At 31.4% G+C, this 20,381-nt stretch overlaps 1 protein-coding gene across 1 annotated transcript; it reads right to left on the reverse strand.

The window, feature by feature from the left end:
- Nucleotides 1-642: 642 nt before the first annotated feature.
- On the reverse strand, nt 643-16,417 carry LOC117909900 (disease resistance protein RUN1-like). Its single transcript, XM_034823951.1, has 6 exons — nt 16,226-16,417; nt 13,804-14,299; nt 1,945-3,022; nt 1,657-1,801; nt 1,103-1,176; nt 643-837 (listed from the first exon to the last, which is right to left on the reverse strand). The coding sequence occupies exons 1-6, from the start codon at nt 16,233-16,235 to the stop codon at nt 643-645; spliced, it is 1,998 nt and encodes a 665-aa protein (XP_034679842.1). The 5' UTR covers nt 16,236-16,417.
- Between the last annotated feature and the right edge of the window lie 3,964 nt (nt 16,418-20,381).

A 20,381-nucleotide genomic window follows, 5' to 3' on the forward strand; every position in this document is an offset into this window, starting at 1 on the left:
CTATGAAGTCACATTTTTTTTAGGGTTTTCTTTCTTATTTTATTTTCCATTTTTCAAATAAAATAAAATAAAATAAGTGGCGACTCCAAGTCTTTAATAAAAATACGATTTTTCACAAATAAAAGCAAGTCTTGCCGACTAATGGGGACACATGAAAAATCCAGGTCCACAATCATTAATGTTCAAATGCAAGCTCCAAAGAGTTCTTGTATCTTATATAAAAGTTACTATTATTTTTTATTTTAAAAAGAATATATATCTAAACGGACACTTAGGTGGTATTTGTTTTTTTGGTTTTTTGCTTTGAACAATTTGTTTTCAGAATTTAGGTTGTTTGTTTTTCTACTTTTTTCATGACTTATTATAAACTTTTTACTAAATAGAAAAAGCCAAAATATGTAGCTTTTTCTAAATAGAAAAAATAATATATTGATTTTTTTACTTTTTAATACTTAATAGAAATAAAATACTATAAAAACAAACAACCTAATATTTAACACTATTAAGCATTAAGGTTCTATTTAGAATTAAGTAAAAAAAAAAAAAACAAACACCACCTTAAAGTGAATTCTTTAATCTCCTTGACATCCAATTTCTAGAATGAGGAAAAACAATCCAAAAACAATGGCAATAGCCCAACAGTTAAATACTAGAAGATCGGGTTCCCTTACAAGAGCTTTTCTCTCCCTGCTCCTTGACTAGACCACCCACTTCCACTAGAACAATCCCCCTCATCACTCCATCCCAATTGAAAGCATTGCAGAAGAAACCAACCTCTAAGGAATGGAGATCGTTCAACTCACAAAATATATCACGAGGGCTCCCATGGATCACATCCTTCACAGCAAAACAACACATACATACAGAAAATCCCAACAAGTTACAATCACAGTTGATGGAATCTGTGATCAATCTTGTATTCTAGCAATTAATGTATAATATCCAATGGTTCTGTCCTTAAAATTAGACCAAAAGGGAGGTCTAAACAATCTAAAAAACTACATCACTTCTCTGCCAATTTGAAGTGGCTGCTAATTAATAATTAACCAGTCACTCTCTATTATCAAGCCTAAACTATTCAAATCAAATGAAAGGTACTAACCAGAAAGAGATTGAACTCTGTTGGCCGCATACCACCCAACATCTTCAAACCTCCAAGACTGGTCAATAACACCACTAACACACATCCCAAACGCTCCTAATAACTCAGTGCAAAATAGGAAATAAAATAGAGTTCCAAAAAGTTTAGAAATTGAACTATTCTGCTGATTTGTTTTTTTCATGAACCTGTTTGATGTAAATTAATGGAATTAATGTATTTGTTATCTAATTACATATGCAAATTAAATGATTTAAGTATGAAATAGAACATGTGCGAAAGAATATCACTTTTTCTTCAAGTTCCTAAATGATTTAAAAAATTGGCTTTCATGAACATCGTAAACCATCTGAAAAAGGAAAAAAAAAAATGAATAAATCATAATCATACCTTGCTTCCTTTCCAAAGTTGTTGTACATAGCTATGAGGCATACTTAAATGTACAAGATTCTCTGCATTGAAATCATTGGGCAATGATTTCAAATTATATCCATGTAAATATAAGTACCTCAATTCATCATAATGAAATTTAAAACCTTGGGAAAAGTGCACATTACAGTTCCCCTTTTTGGAGGCACCTCCAGAATTGTACACTTTAAGCAATTTAAGTTTATTCATCCTTGCAAAGGCCGGAGTTTTGAAGTGTAGTTTCTCTTTTACATGAGACAAATCGAGAGATATTCCTTCAACTTCCTCGGTTCCCTAACAACCAATTAAAAAGATTAATGATAAACCATGCAAAATGCATAAAAAATTTATATGATCTATAATTACTTAAACAAAAGTGATAGTTTTCAAACTTAAATTCATGTATTAAAAGAGAAATATTTGGATTTCATTGTTACCTTATTATTTTTCAACACAAGGGAAATGTCCTCATGCTTCCACAACCTGGTCCGCTTGCCTGGCTCTTGGGACTTTTGACAAACAACTTCTCTTCCCATTTCTTGTAGTAAATCATGCATCTGAAGCTTGTTCCCAGAAATAGTTATTAGAGACTTATCAACAAGAGCATGTATTCCATCAATTGGGCAACAATTGTGATTGTCAAGTATTTTTGCAACATAATCTATGTTCTCACCCTTAAAAAAACACGCAATGTCTAGAAATAAACATTGTTCATCATCATTGAGCTCATTGTAACTCATTTGAAGACAATTGATGCCCAACTTAAGATCTTTGTTCAGTTTATCCAATTTGGTTTCCCACTCATGTTTGCTCTTTTCAAATAAAAGGTCACCTAAAAGTTTAATAGCTAATGGAAGACCGTGAGTACAAGCTATTATGCTTTTGGAGAGCTCCACAAAATCCTTTCTAGGATGGTCTTGTTTAAATGCATAACGACTGAAAATCTTCATGGCTTCATCCCCGTCAAATTTCTTCACCTCATATATTTCCTTCACTTCATGAGTCCTCAGCACATTTTTATTTGTAGTAGTTATGATGATTCTACTTCCAACACCAAACCAATCACGTTTTTTGGCTATCTTTTCTATGATCATTGGATCTTTCACATTATCAAGGACAATAAGGACTTTTTTAGAGCCTAATGCAGCCTTTATTGAAGGGCGTCCTGTTAAACTAAGATTTTTAAGCCCTAATATTTTTGGAAGCAATTTCTCTTGTAAACCTTCAATACCTTCTCTTTCCAATTGTGTTCCAACATTTTCAAAAAAGACGCAACCCTCAAATTGATTACGAAATCGTTCAAAAATAGCACCTGCAAGAGTTGTCTTCCCTATGCCGCTCATGCCCCAGATTCCTATGATGCGAACATCAGCCGCCTTAAGACATAATAATGGTTCGATTTCACATAAACGAGAATCTATCCCCACTAGGTCCTCAGCTATATCACTTTGTGCCATATTAATTTTCTCATGGAAAATAAATGAGGCAATTTCCTCAACAAACGTTGCTTCATTCCTGCCATGATGGAAGAATAAGTAGTAAGGTTGACAATGCAGGCGCGTGATCAGTCTACTTCGTAGGCAAACAAATATTACATATTTACACTTTGAGAAGGCTTCACTAGGCCTTAAGATCAGTCAGTTTTAATGGTGACTGGTGACCATGACAATTTGACGATCAAAATCAGTCAATTACAATGACAGTCGTCAATTGTGAAACATGGGGAAGGAGAGGAGAGAATATTTGAAATTTAGTAATGACGGTCCATTATTCTAGGTATTTGATTTACTAATTACTATTAACCCATTACCTTAACCTTCTAACTATTGAATGAATGATATCTCATATTGTATAAAAAACAAAATTATATGTAAAAAGCAGGGTGATTCCTTAAATATTTGGTGTCCTAATTAATACTTTCATGATTATCTCATCATGATTATTTTGAATAATTTGACATAAAAACATGAAACATTTAAAAATTGAGCTAAGCTCTAAAGGTTATTTTCAAGAACAGTTTTCTGTTTTTTAAAATAAAAAATTGGAAAACACGTTTTATGATGATCAGAATTGTTTTTTGTTCTTGAAAAAAAAAAATTGTTTTTAGAAAATATCTTTTAGTTGTTTTCACTTATTTTTAGAATTATTTTAAAAAATATTTATACAAACATATATAATAATTAAAAATAAAGTTGTTGACATAAAAAATATTTTTAAAATATATTTAAAATATTAAAAATATGTTAAAATATTTTAAGTTTTCGAACTTTTATTTTACAAAACATAATAATTTTAAAAACTATTTTTTTATTTTAAAAACAGTTATCTAAATCTTAAAACTTTATTTTCAATTTTACAATGAAGGCAAGAGAAAACACAAAAGGTCTTATTTAATAAATTAGTTATGAGAATCTAATTTAAGCTGAGAATATCAACAATCACAATATTTCCTTGAGCAAATTTCAGTAATAATAATAATAATGTAAGCACGTATATTAAAAATTAAAAGGAAAATAAAAGAGGAAATAAAAAAGGGTGTTTGCTATTCAACTCAAGCTAGATGACATTCAACTTGCAGCACTAGATTACATTTAATTAATGCTACAAATTAGTTAAATGTTATAAAGACATGCCACTACATATATCCTGTGGCAAAGAATGTGTTTCTGTATATACACGTTTTCAAAGGTGGGGTTGATGTCCAAATCAAAACCAAAAAACAAAAAGAAAAAGCAGTACCCTTCAAAGGGATAGATGTGAGAAAGCAAAAGTGAGAAGGAAAAAGAAAAACAAAAAGAAATGAAAGAGATAAGAAAAATTAGTATTATCTAAAAAGTGTTTTTTTTTTTTTGTCTAGACAATGACTCTAGAAAATATTTTAGCCTAAAAAAATGTTTTTTTTTTAAATTAGGTATTTGACAAATTTTAAGAAACATTATTAAAAATCTCAAAAATCATTTATAGTATTAAAAAATCACCTGTGTTGTTTTCTAAAAAAAACGTTTCTATTAAAAACACTTCAAATAAAATCAGTATGGAATATACCCTTAATCAATAAAAGAGATACCAACTATATTAAAAAAAATTCATCAATAACATTCATGCTAGAGTTTTATAGTGCGTTTAACAATGATTCTCAAAAAAAAATTTAGTCATTCTAACATTTGAAAAATAAAAAGTTTTAAGTGTTAGAAATATTAAAAACACTTCATAAAATACCATCCAATGCACTCTTAGACCTTATTTAGTAGTGATTTTAGGAAGCACTTCTAATCTTTTTAACACTTGAAAAATTTTATCATTTAAGTATTAAAAAGACTATAAATGTTTTCTAGAATCACTGCTAAACACACTCTTATTATCCTTGAGTTTATATATATATATATATATATATATATATATATATATATATATATATATATATATATATATATATATATATATATATATATATATATTGTGTGTGGAGGATTTTTGTTATCAGCTTAATTTAAGTGCATCCTTGTTTTTCTTTTTGTGAGAAATAAAAAGAAAAAAATTTACAACATAAAAATAATTTTTCTGCACAAAATGACCTAAAACTATGAACAAGAAAGAAAATAATAAAAAAAAAAATGTACCATACACTTTTGTCCTATTTTTAAATATACATTGGAATAGATATAAAAATCCAATTCTAATGAAAAATCGACTCCATCTAAGAAAAATAACACTCAAATATGAAATAAATTTAATATATTAAGGAAATATAGTCTTTGATTAATTAGGACTTGTACATTGCCTCCCTTAAAGCAAGCTCTTTAAATTTCATCATATCCATCAATTTTTTTTTTTTCAATTTGAGCTATGTTTCTACCTTGATGCGCTCTTAGAAAAATGTTCACAATTTGATTTTCAAAAGAAAATATTTAAAGCATAATTTTTTATACCAACTCCCGAGCATAGTGAAACTTGATCTTAGTGTGTTTGCTTCTTCCATAAAATACTAGATTATTGGTTAATGTTATTGTTGATTTATTATAGAAAAAAATCTTTGTGAGAATTTTTTAAGTATTCTTCGAATTAGACATTATTTGATGCAACCATACTACAATATACTCAACTTGTATGGTTGGCAAAGCAATCATATGTTGAATGACCAAGAAAAAAACCTTTGAACTAAAATTAAATGCATTGTTTAAAATAGTTTTTTTATTTCTCTTCATTAATTCCTAAATCGCTATCTTTGCTTCCAAGATCTTGTTAGTGTATGTAGAATAAATACTACCATGTTATGTATCTTGGATATATATAGTTAGATATGCTTTATTGCTTGCAAATGAGATACCACATTATGTATCTTTGATATATAGTTAAACATGCTTTATTGCTTGCCAATGAGATTGATGTGGAGACTTCATGAATCCACCTTCAAATATAGTATTTGGTATTGTAAAAGTCGAATATTGCAAACTCTTCAACATTCTTTTAAAATTTGTAGGATTAACAAACTCACTCAAGCTATCATTACCTAATTTTAATCTTTTTTCAATTGGAACTAGAATAGGACTATATGATTCTATCTTGAATTTTTTAAGAATATCACTTGCATACTTCTTTTGAAAAATAAAGATACCATTATCTACTTAAATTACTTCAATCCCAATAAAATAGAATATCAATCTATCTTATCAAACCGACTTATCATCACTTTTTTGAATTCTATTATCATCTTTAAAGTATCATCAATGATAATTAAATCATTCATGTATAAACACACAATGATAATATTACTCATAAAATTAGATTTGACATATAAAGTGTGTGTTGATAAGGACATCTTTGAAATATGTTTATTATAAAATAGATATCAATACATGTGCATCATGTTTTGATTACTACTCAAAAAGTGCTATTTCATAGCTTGTGATTAACTCTTTTAAACACTTTTGAGTAATAGTTATCACCTTTTAACCCAATTAGCATATTAAGGACCCTTGCAATCAATTCTAATCAAATTGTATTAAGTTTTAGTGTTTTGATAGCTTTTTGATCACCAAAGCAATCCGATATTGAGGAGAGTTCTTTGGAATCCATGGCAAAAGATGTTCAGACAGGGCGTCCGGACACACCATCGGAGGGCGGCGGAACGTGGGCTATGTAGTCAATGATCCGGACAACATATCCGGATAGGATATGCTATCGTTCGGGTATGATATTCACGAGTGCCGTGTGTTTCTCCCTGAGGGAGTCTAGATAAGGGAGTGCACCACATGACCTCCGGGGGAATCCGGATGGAGTTGATCAGGATAGCTTGGCAGCGCGGGATATTTCACATCCGAATATCTCACAGCCAGATGGGAGAGGAGGCATTTCAACTTCTCCGGTCAGACATGTCCGGATCCTCTGATAACACCTACCCGAAGAGCATCCGGGGCCGACATTTCAAATTACCCGGATTTTGCACAGTGTCGTGGTGTTCTCCTGAAGCTTCCAGATATTCGCCACCGACTAAGTTAGATTTTTTCTCTCAAGATATTTTGTGTAAATTTCTATTTTCTCCTTGTAATCAATCAAAGATATTATTGGGATATTTTCTTAGAAAATATCTTCTCTATATATATCTTTGAACCAATGTAAAGGGGAGAGATCCATCATATAGATCATGTAATCGGATATATCATATATGTAATCGACGAGCAGAGCACTTGCTCTGTTTTTCATATATATTTTTGTCTTCTCGTTCTTTTTATTTCTAGCCAATCAAACTCTGAGGATTTTTCCTCAAAGGATGAGAGGCTAGGCTCTTTATCTCTTGGAGTGAAGAAAGCCGGGTAAGTTTCCACATGCATAAATTGGAAGTTTTGTTGTTTTAGTTTTTAATGAAGAGAAAGTGTGACCCGTGAATGGTTTTTATCTTTTTAGTTAACTTAAAACGCCTTTAAATCACCTGGGCCAACACTAGGTAAGGCAAGTGATCTCCATCCATTGAGATGCACTTGTTTATCTCTTGCGAGCTTTTGGGAAGTGACTTGAAGGTAGGATTTTCTAGAATTGCCAACACTTGATAAGCTTTTGGACTCTAAGGAGACATCCATCAGTTATCTCTTGCAAGCTTGAGAAGGGAAATCCAAGGTTAAGGATCACCTTGAATGGAAAATGCTAGGTGAGAGGCACGAGCCATTACAAGTTGCATCAGTGAGAGGGATTTATTATTTGAACCCATTAAAGGGAAGCATTTGTACCATACCGATTAGAGAATTAACTATATGTTAATTCTCTAATTCGAGGAAAAGAAACAAGTGACCGGAACTCCCTTTTTGTATAAAGAACCTGAGCCTAGTGATCTAAACTTCAAGAAACACTTTTCTTTATAAGTAAAATCAGTTACTATTTTTGGTTAGTTTTAAACCAAACCTTTTTCATTCAAACATCTTTATGTTTTCTTTTAAAGCTAACCTTGAAATGAAAAGACATCAATTCGGCTTTAATTAATATCAATTGTGAAGTGAAAACCCATCCCAGTGAACGACCCTAGAGCCACTATGCTATGCTAGTTAAGGCTATCCTAGTACATGGTGTAATAGGTTATAAATTTTGTTGATTACTCCCTTCTGAGAACCACAATCAAGGGATACCAGCTGGACACGAATCAGTTGAGACACCAATTGGGAACGAATCATGCTTTTATTGTCTATTTCAATTAATATAAGGTTTTTTAGCTTATAAACCAGTTCCTTTTTCCCTTTCACCACATATCTTTGAGGTTGCTCAACATAAACCTCTTCTTCTAATTTTGCCATTGAAGAAAGTTAATTTTACATCCATTTAAAAATTTTCCAATTGTTTTGTGTAGGAAGAGAAAAAAATCATGCAAACAATGTCAATTCTAAGAATAGGTATAAATATTTAAAAGATAATCAATACCTTGTTTTTGCTTGTAACCCTTTTACAACCAATCTTGTCATGAAGTGAGCAACTTCTCCATTTGCTTGTACTTGGTTTTCTACACTCACTTAACATCAATTGGCTTCTTGGAATTAAGAGAGATTTGTAAACTCTATGTTTTTCAATTACATAAATTTCTTCATCTGTGACCTTAAGCCATCAATCATTTTAGGCAGCTTCCTCATAATTTAATGGATCACAATTTAAAATTCATTAATTGTTCACATATTCAGCCACTTTCATCACCAACTACCTAATCTTGCAAACATGTAGTTAAGACTATAGATGTCTTGATGACTTTGTAGGACACAAAGTCATAATAAGTGCACTAGTAGGCTGCATACTTTGGTCTTCGACTTCCTCTTTAAGAATAATGTGAATATTTGATTATCCTTTTTTATGATTATAGGACTAGTTTTATACTGCTTGTTCATTAAAAATCATATCACAATTAAGAATAACCTTCTACTTGGTTTGTGGATTGCATAACTTATATAGCCTTTTGTCACTTAATTTTAACTACTAAAAATACATTTTTGACCTTTATTGTCAAGTTTTTCACAAAGAATTAGGCATATGAGCACATGTTATGCTACTTAACACGCTTAGATAACAAATGTTAGGTTTCGTATGATCAATACTTGGTATTAGGAGACACTGAAATTAAGTACTAGTTAACTTGAAATTTGTATAACAATAATAATAAATGATAAGTTAATAGAAAAATAAATAATCCATGATTATTGTTAATTAATTGAGGAAGTTACACTTAAACAAGTACATCATGAATTATATGTCCCTCACCTAAAATATAGCCCATAAAAGATGTAGAAATATGGTAATCCAAACAATTTTTTTTTTCTTTCAATTTAATTAAGAATACATGATATAAACCATATATAATTAATTCTAATGAATTTATAAGAGATTTTGATTAATAAGAATTTGCTTATTAAACACGTCGCGTTTGTTGACTATATCGAGGAGAACCAATATTAAAAAATAAAGGAAATTATGGAAATATGACAACAAATTAACAAAACCTATTTGAATGGAAATCCATGAGCCTAGACAGCACATAAGAAAAAGGAGCAAGGAAAGGGATGGAATTCACTCAGGGGCATCTCTCACCGTTGTTTTCTCCTTTTCACACATCACATGACTATCTTTACGGGGTCTTGTCTTGTGGCTTCTATCATTCACATAGTTGCATTTTCTTTCATTTATCCTTTAACACGCTTCCAGAACCAATTTGCACAAGAAGTGGACCACTTTATTTACTTTATGCAGAAGTACAAGTCTTCAGCAAGTCCACTCCAATTTCTCATTTAGTGGAAGTGAAGCATGGCTTGGATTTCTCACCAACATCAGTAATTCTTAGATCTGCTGGTTCAATCTTTTGCTTCTTATTCTCTTTTTCAGAATTATATTAATCAATTGAAGCACTTTTCGCTACAGGTAATTTGGAGTGGTAACTCAAATCTCTTCATCTCTCTAATCTTCCATAATGGATGTTGCAGCTTTTTCTTCTTCTCAATACAAGCAAGCATGATGTCTTCCTCAGATTTGGAGGAGAAGACACGCGCAAAAACATTACCACCCATTCTTTCATTTATTCATTAACACACTTCTAGGACCAATTTGCACAAGAAGTGGACCACTTTATTTACTTTATGCAGAAGTACAAGTCTTCAGCAAGTCCACTCCAATCTCTCATTTAGTGGAAGTGAGGCATGGCTTGGATTTCTCACCAACATCAGTAATTCTTAGATCTGCTGGTTAAATCTTTTGCTTCTTATTCTCTTTTTCAAAATTATATTAATCAATTAAAGCACTTTTCGCTACAGGTAATTTGGAGTGGTAACTCAAATCTCTTCATCTCTCTAATCTTCCATAATGGATGTTGCAGCTTTTTCTTCTTCTCAATGCAAGCAAGCATGATGTCTTCCTCAGATTTGGAGGAGAAGACACGCGCAAAAACATTACCACCCATTCTTTCATTTATTCATTAACACGCTTCTAGGACCAATTTGCACAAGAAGTGGACCCCTTTATTTACTTTCTGTAGAAGTACAAGTCTTCAGCAAGTCCACTCCAATCTGTCATCTAGTGGAAGTGAGGCATGGCTTGGATTTCTCACCAACGTCTGTAATTCCGCAGGTTCAGTATTTTGCTTCTTATTATCCTTAAGCATTTGCTGTGGAGGATTTCTGCTATCCGCTTTAGTTAAATGCATCCTTGCTTCTCTTCTCCTTTTTAGAATTATATTAATCAATAGAAGCACTTTTCTCTACAGGTAATTTGGAGTGGTAACTCAAACCTCTTCATCTCTCTGCTTCTCCGTAATGGATGCTGCAGCTTTTTCTTCTTCTCAATGCAAGTATGATGTCTTGCTCAGCTTTAGAGAAGACGCGTGCAAGAACTTTATGTAAGAATTCATACATGATATATTCAATTCAATGAACACTTACAACATGAATTCAATCTGTAAAAGACTTGGACTTACCTCCAGCCATCGGATCAAGTTGCTGGAATCGGTTCAACCTTTGGTTTCCAAACTCTGATGATCTCCTATGGATGGTGTATTACTGAATAATGAAGACGCAGATATTGAGTTCGGGACCATGAGAAATATATAACCGTGGCCTCCCATCATACCACATTTCTGCAGATTTGCCACACCCTCTTTAAACGCAGTGGAAAAAGTGCGATCATGGTGGAGGACATGGGTTGTTGGACCACTTCAGGATCACCCCTTCATGGTGGTGAACGTGGAGAGCTAGACGTGGGGTGATAACATTCTCCCACTTGGTCCACACCTTTAACTTAATGTCCTAACTTAATCCATCAATTATTCGTATTAAGTAACAAATACTTGAATCATGGCGATAAGTCCTCTATATAACGAGTGTTATCTTCCATGTATTACAGTGCATTCATTTCTTAACATTTTACTTTATGTGGCAATATTACTTAATGAATAAACCCTATGTTCATTCTTGGTCCAATGAAGTTGAATTTTCTCAAAATTAAATAAAGGTGCACATCAATATGAGAAAACATCATAATAAGAGTTTGTACAATAAAAACTACATAAGGGAACTAAGTCCCATGTTCATTACATGATCCTTGAATTTCAACGGTGGCATGCCCTTAGTCAAAGGATCAGCAATCATCAATTCAGTGCTAATGTGCTCAATGACCACTTTCTTTTCTTTAACACGTTCTCTTATGGCTAGATACTTAATGTCGATGTGCTTGCTTCGACTTCCACTTTTATTGTTCTTTGCCATAAAGACTGCAGCTGAATTGTCGCAATATATGCTCAATGGCCTAGATATTGAATCCATAACTCTAAGCCCCGAAATGAAACTCTTAAGCCATACACCATGTGAAGTAGCCTCAAAACAAGATATGAACTCAGCTTCCATAGTAGAAGTAGCAGTCATGGACTGCTTAACGCTCCTCCAAGATATAGCTCCACCGGCCAATATAAAAATGTATCCAGATGTTGATTTACGTGAATCAACACAACCAGCAAAGTCTGAATCTGAGTAGCCAACTACCTCTAAATTGCTTGTTCGTCTATACATAAGCTTGTAATCTTTGGTTCCTTGAAGATATCTCATCACTTTCTTTGCAGCTTTCCAGTGGTCTATACCTGGGTTACTCTGATATCGTCCTAACATTCCAACAGCAAATGCAATGTCAGGCCTTGTGCAGACCTGAGCATACATCAAACTTCCAACTGCAGAAGCGTATGGAATGTTCTTCATTTGTTCCCTTTCAAGATCGTTTTTCGGACATTGGTCCAGATTGAACCTATCACCCTTCACTATAGGAGAAACACTAGGTGAACAATTCTTCATCCGAAATCTCTCTAAAACTTTATTGATATAGGTTTCTTGAGACAAACCTAAGATACCTTTAAATCTGTCTCTATGGATCTTAATGCCAATGACATAAGATGCCTCACCCATATCCTTCATGTCAAAATTTTTAGAGAGGAATTGTTTCACCTCATGAAGTAAACCCTTATCATTGGTTGCAAGTAAGATGTCATCCACGTATAAAACAAGAAAACAAACTTTACTCCCACTGACCTTAAGGTATATGCATTGATCCATAACATTTTCAACAAAACCAAATGAAGAAATTATGTTATGGAATTTTAAATACCATTGGCGGGATGCTTGTTTCAAACCGTATATGGATTTCTTAAGCTTACAAACCAATTGCTCACCATCACTAGAGGGGAATCCTTCAGGTTGTTTCATGTAAACCTCCTCCTCTAGCTCTCCATTAAGAAATGCTGTTTTCACATCCATTTGTTGCAATTCCAAATCAAAGTGGGCTACTAATGCCAATATAATGCGTAAGGAATCTTTCTTAGATACAGGAGAAAAGGTTTCCGTGTAATCGATTCCTTCTTTCTGAGTGAACCCCTTTGCAACAAGTCTAGCCTTGTATCTTACCCTTAATGCAGTCCACACAAGTCTCAAAGTCAGTAAAATCTAGAGTACTAAGTACCCCATCATTCACCAATCTTTTGATTCTATCTATGGAGATATGACCTAATCTCCGGTGCCACAATGTAGAGGAATCATCTTTTACAACACATCTCTTAATGCCAGTTTGGACATGTAATGAATTATGAGCGGTATCATTTTGTAAGAATATACAATAAAGACCATCAGACAAGATACCATTCCCAACACATTCAGATTTATAAATCAAACTGAAAGATGTTTCTGAAAAATGAAAGGAATATCCAAACGGTACAAGTCTAGAAACTGAAATCAAGTTTCGTGAGAAACTTGGTACATAAAAGGTCCTTTGCAATTCCAAAATAAAACCACCATATAAAGTTAAATAACATGTCCCTATTGCTTCCACATGCGAGCCCATCTTGTTTCCGGATAAGATGAATTGCTCACTTGTCACTGGCTTCCTTAGGTTTTGCATACCCTGCAAGGAATTTGAAATGTGGATTGTAGATCCAGAATCAATCCACCATGTGTTAGTGTTTACATTAACCATATTAGATTCATAACAAACAAATGAGGTAGGGTTACCTTTCTTCTCAAGCCAATTTTGAAATTTCAGACATTTCTTCTTCACGTGTCCTTTCTTTTTACAGAAAAAAACACTTTTCGTCTTTCTTAATGTCAGATTTAGGAGGAATTTGTTGCTTCCCTTTCTGACTAGCTTGAGATTTTCCTTTCTTTCCTTTCCTTTGCGTCACCAGCATGGCACTTTCTCCCTGTTCCATCATTAACCTTCCTTCCTCTTGAACACACATGGTCATCAATTCATTGATAGACCACTTATCCTTATGTGTGTTGTAAGAGATTTTGAAAGGTCCATACTGAGGTGGAAGAGTGTTAAGGATAAAGTGCACCAGGAAAGATTCAGACATTTCTACCTCGAGTTTCTTCAATTGAGCCACAATGTCCCTCATCTCCATGATATGTTCACGCACACCTCTTATAGCGGTGAGCTTCAAGGATGTGAACTTCATAATTAGGGTGCTTGCCAAGGCTTTATCTGAAGTGACGAATTGCTCGTCAATAGCCTTTAGCAATTCACGAACATTTTCATGTTGCTCGATTGAACCACGTATACCAGCACTGATTTTTGTCTTAATGTACATCACGCTAAGGCGATTAGATTTCTCCCAGCGTTCGTACAACAAAATTTGTTCAGGTGTGCTGGTATCAGTGATCTTATGTGGTTCATCTTTCCTTATGGCATAGTCTATGTCCATGCACCCTAATTGAAGAAGAATTCTCTCCTTCCATATCTTAAAGTTATCTCCTCTAAGTTCGGGAACCTCACAACGAATATCAGATATGCTAGGTAAAACTGCACAAAAGGATTACAAGCTTATTAAAAAATTTGAGACTTTAATATAAATTCATGCTTTACCAATGTAGAACATGCTTAAAATTGAATCTAATTTTATTAAAAATTGCTTGTGGGCTAAATCTTTAATTCAATCAGATTAATTATCTTTATGATAAACTTTATCAAACTATTTTATTGAATTATGAAATATAGTTTGATATTTTCTGTCTATAATCTTTATGATAAACCTATTAAATTAATTATTCTTAACTCCTGTGGGTAAATTAGGAAAAATTAATTTTAATATTTTATCCTAATTAATTATATAAACATAATGAAAACCCTGTGGGGTAAAATCATCATATTTATATAGTTAATTACAATTAATGTCCATAATGTGATCCAGATTTACTTAATATATAATTTTTATATAATTAAGGCCGCTGTGGCTATTCCTTAATTATAAAAAAAATTATATGGTTCACTAGACATTAAGATTATATGATATATATATTTTAATATATCTAACTAAATTTTAGGCAACAATTGCATGCATTAAAAGCTACAACTTTTAATTTATCTAACTCAAATTTAGGCTACATTTTTACACATACAAGCATATAAAATAAATAATTTAATTTGCATGTATAAAATCACACATAATTTAGAATAATTTAAAAGGAATTCATATTATGAAAGGGTGCCTAAGTCCATATATAAAACAATTAATTCAAATCCAATAAAATAATTCAAACAGGTCATAATTGCCTAAATTGGCCCAAATTTCACAATAAGTTTACAAGCCCAATCATAAATAATTTAAACCGGGCCATAAGAACCTAAATTGACCCAATTTTTAAAGCCCAACACTTAAAGCCCCTTAATTCAGTAAAATGGGCCACTGCCATGCAATAAGCTTCATAGGCCCAAAAGTCACTTATTCCAAGGCCCAAAAACTTAGTAGAACCCAATCTCTTTCCTTTTTTTTTTTAATTGTTATTATTATCAACTGCAACGAAAACCCACCATCCTCATTTTCCGCCACCCCGTGGACTACTTCATCACCGGTAGCCACGTACTCGCCGCCACTCACATGGATTGCATCATTATCAGCTTGCTATGGAGCTGCCTGCAACACATGCAAGAACAGCCCCACGCAATGCCTTTCAAGCAGCCTGCATCACCAACGGATGAACACCACTACTGTCGGTTTTTCCGGCACCAAAATCCACCGCCACAATTGGGACGGGCTGCATCCACCGGAGTGCAGCCCGACTCCCTCATTCGCAGGTGAAAAACGCATCAACAGTGTATGGATATTACACTTGCAGCGGCGCTTGGAAAGCGCCTGAATGGCGCTCGTAACGGGGCTGAATGGTGCTTGGAATGGGCACTTGCAGTGCTTGAAACCAGCACCAGCAACCGCTATGAACAGCCCCTGAATATGGCTCCTACAGCTGCTGAAATTGCAGCCTCAAAAAACACCGGAAATGGCTCTTTTGGAACACCTTAAATGGTGCCTGCAGCGACGCTTTGAATAGCACCTGCAGTGGTGCTTAATGGCGCTCTAAATGGGGCTCGAAATGGCGCTCTAAATGGGGCTCGAAATTGCGCATGCAGTGAATATATATATATATGTATGTAGATAGAGAAAGATATGGGTTTTTATGGTGAAGAAAAAAAAAATCTAGATCAAAAGACGTTGTAGTTGAATGGGTTGCATGGCTGTAGGTGGAAGTAAACCACAAAAGCTGAATCATTTCACCTAATTTCTGGTTCTATTTGAATTTATTTCCAGAAAGGAAACCATTATCTAAGCTACTAACACCAAGGCAGAGGCAAGATTACAAGGCTCTGATACCAAATGTAAGAATTCATACATGATATATTCAATTCAATGAACACTTACAACATGAATTCAATCTGTAAAAGACTTGGACTTACCTCCAGCCATCGGATCAAGTTGCTGGAATCGGTTCAACCTTTGGTTTCCAAACTCTGATGATCTCCTATGGATGGTGTATTACTGAATAATGAAGACGCAGATATCGAGTTCGGGACCATGAGAAATATATAACCGTGGCCTCCCATCATACCACGTTTCTGCAGATTTGCCACACCCTCTTTAAACGCAGCGGAAAAAGTGCGATCATGGTGGAGGACGTGGGTTGTTGGACTACTTCAGGATCACCCCTTCATGGTGGTGAACATGGAGAGCTAGACGTGGGGTGATAACACTTTATCCCACACTAATTATTAGAAAATTGATAAATGATAAAACTTTTATTCACATGCTAGCATGTGCTAATTCATAAAAAAAAATAAAAAATAAAAAATAAAAATAAAAATAAAAAATTAAAAGGAAGACATATCATTGGAATCCCACAATGAGGTTTTCAGTCTTTCACATTCGAAACAATATATTACAAATGACTTCAATTTCACACGAGGATGGGATGTGAGTAGAATAAAATTCCATTCCGTTTAAATTGAAATGCCTTATAAGTCTAATAAATTAATTAATTTAATTGATCATTTTTAATATGCTAATAACAGATAGCACACATATACCATTAATGTTAATATTTACGCTCATAATTGATTTAATTAATTCCAAAAACTCCTTGAACAAAACAAAAGAAATTCTGAAGCAAAATGATAGTTGTAGCTTTGTACAGCTAACAATAAGTGAATAATAAAGCTCAATGTTCTTAACTGCAAAACAGAAATGGAAAAATAGTTGTGATTGAAGAGTACGACTGTGAGAAATCTGAACACACGACAATGACAAATAGTAATAATAAAAACAGTGACTAGTGTTTGGTCATGATGACTACAAAACTTGCAGCATGCAAAGGAAATAAATTGCTTCTACAACAAGTAAAGAAAATGCTCCCATCAACATGCGGTTAAGAGGACGCAAGCACGTTGAAGGTCAAAAATCAAAATAAAACTTTTGCCTCCACACAGTTGCCTTGCTTTTACTTTCCATGTGACATTGAAATCAACCCTTTTTAATCCAACGGCTAGATTTTCATCCCTTGTGCATAATGGCCATATGTTTTATATATATAGAGAGAGAGAACATTAATAGTACATTGCACATTAGATTATTGATTCGTTAGATTGTCAATAATCGCAAACAATTTTACCGTATATATACTTTTTTTTAATAAACGTTTCATATAAAATTTTCAAGGGATTTTTTTTTTATCATTTTCCTTCTTTTTTTTTCTTTTTCCAATTGTTATAAAAATTATACCAATATTAAGACTTTAATTGATATTTTCATAAAATCCAAGCACCATTATTTTTATTGATATATATTTTCAACATTGGATTAATTGGAATTTTTTATAAAAGTATGGTAGTTTAAAAAAATTATTTCTAAACTACACAGGAAAAAAATTCCAAATTTATTGTAATTTTTACTAAGTAGGAAAGAGGAAAATATATATATTTTTTAAATCATCTCTTTAAAAGATGATTTATGGGGAAATCGTAGATGAGAAATCATTTTTTGAATATATGATTTTCTAAAAAAAAAATCCATTTTTCCATTCCCTAAAACTAATATACTTTTACAATAATATAACTATTATAAATATATATTATAAAATTAATTAAATTTATTTATTATATTTAATATATAAAAATAATATAATTATTTAGATATTTATCAACAATAATATTTATAAAAATATAAATTGTGTTTAACATTCTATATTTAAAAATTTATATTAAATTAGATATTAATATAAAAAAATGAAATTTTTAGGAAATATTATTAGACTCATATTGCATTTCCAACTTTTTCTTGAATCTATATTTTCTAATGATGTGATTTAACCAAATGAAAGCTAATATTTTATTTTTATATTTTTAGTTTTAAAGTTTTTTTTAGTTTTAATTGTATTTTTAATTCTTAAAATTTCTTATTTTATCAATTTCAAATCAGTTCCTAGGGAAAAAAATTATCAATTGGTGTTATTAACCTCACAAAGTAAAAGGTCATTTTTGGAAATAATAATTTGACTTGTGAAAAAGTGTATATATTTTAAAATATTTTTAAATGAATAAAGATAAAATTGATTTATAAAAATTAGGGTTCATTTTTCTATATTTTATCAAATTAGCGAGTCAAAACCCACTTTTCCCTTTTCTTTTTAATCTGAAAGTAAAAGAAACAAAAAGTAATAAATAAATATTATTAATCTTATAAATAAAAATAATAGAAAACTAAATTAATTTCTATTTATAGTTATAATTAATTGAATGAATTTAAATATAAAATTAGAGATAAATACTATTTTTTTTAAATCAATATCTAATTTATATTTTTAAAAATATTATTATTGATAATTATAATTATTTTATATATTGAATTTAGTAAATAAAATTAATTAATTTTATAATACATATATTATAATAATTTATATCTAATAATATTATTATTAAAAAAAAAGAAAATGGAAATGAAAATAGTTTGAGATGATTTCCTTTCCTATTTTTTTATTTTTAGAAATGGAAATGAAAATCAGTCTCTTGAAAAGATGATTTTTTTTTTAATTTAAATTTTTTATATATATAAATCATCTATTGAAGAGACACTTTCAAATAAGCCTTTAAAAAAAATTGTAAAATAATTTAGAAATTATTTTTTCAAGAAACGCTTTTTACCTATAATTTTTTTTTTAAAAAAAATAAATCATAAATTGAAGAGATGATTTTTACTTTTCTCTTTCCTAATGGATAAAAACTATGTTAAATTTAAAATTATTTTTTTCAATATAGTAGGTTAAGAATTATTTTTTAAAACTTTCCTTCTCTTGTAAAAAATATCATGCCTAACCTAACCCCTTAAACTTCATATCTCAAGAAAAGCCATCTAAAACCTTGTTTTTCTATATTTGGTTATTAAAAAGTTTGACAAGTTGGTTATAAAAAGTTTGACTTGTAAATGATCCAATAGCAAAGAAAAAAATTCAAAAATTCATTTATATAATTTCAAAAACAGAAGGTATATATCAACCACTACAATTGAATAATGAAGTTAATGGTACATTTAGGAGTGATTGTAGAAAGCGTTTATAACATTTTTAATATTTGAATGATAAAAATTTTTAAGTATTAAAAATAGTAAAAGCGTTTCATATAATCACTATCAAATGAGTTCTTAGAGTGTGTTTAATAGTAATTTTAGGAAGTGTTTCAACCTTTTTTAATATTTAAATTTTTTTTTTAAATATTAAAGATATTAGAAAACATTTTTTAAAACCATTATCAAACGTATTTTAAATTTGAGTAATTGAAAAATTGAGAATACAACCATAACATCTGAATAAAAAATGAGCAATAATAATAATTAAGCACTATCTAATGCTGCAGATGTCTCACAACAAATCTTCAATTATTTTATGCAACTAAGAAAATCCTGGACCTGCTTGTAGCGAGGAGGAATGCGCGTTGAACGATAGAAGAACAAGATGAAGCAGTGTGTAATGCGTTACGAGTCAAGTAGAAAAAAAGCGTTTTGTTGACCTATTGCCTTCGTGGGTTTGCTTTTTGCCCACATTATTGTCTTGCAAAGGATTCTTTCGGTGGGCTTACCTGAAATGAAAAAGACAAAAAGTATGTGGTGGGTGGGCTTTCATGAAAGGGAAAAAGAAAAGTAAAGTTTGAAAAGAAAAAGCAGCTTCAATCATTCACATTCTATGGAAAGGAATGAAAGGGTGATATAAATAAAAGAAAACAAAATTAACTTTTTTCTTATATTATACGGGTTGGACTTTTAAATTTATTCTGAATTTTTTTTTTTTTAATTGAAAGGTAAAGTCAAAAATTAAAATCAAAATTTTTAAAAGTAATATCAATAAAAATAGAACTGCTCTTTAAGTTAAAATAGAGTTTATACAAAAAGCAATATTTTGTAGAATTCGATATTTGAAAATCGATTTTAAATCTTAAGTTCTTTGAATGAAATTAATCTAATAATTTTTTTTTTTTAAAGTTTTTTCTCTCCTTCATGATGATTCAGAAACTGATATTTTGAAAACAAAAAACTGAAAAGATACAACAAGATCTGAGTTTCACATATTTA

The sequence above is a fragment of the Vitis riparia genome, unplaced genomic scaffold (genome assembly GCF_004353265.1).
Source record: "Vitis riparia cultivar Riparia Gloire de Montpellier isolate 1030 unplaced genomic scaffold, EGFV_Vit.rip_1.0 scaffold460_pilon_pilon, whole genome shotgun sequence".
Lineage (NCBI taxonomy): Eukaryota > Viridiplantae > Streptophyta > Magnoliopsida > Vitales > Vitaceae > Vitis > Vitis riparia.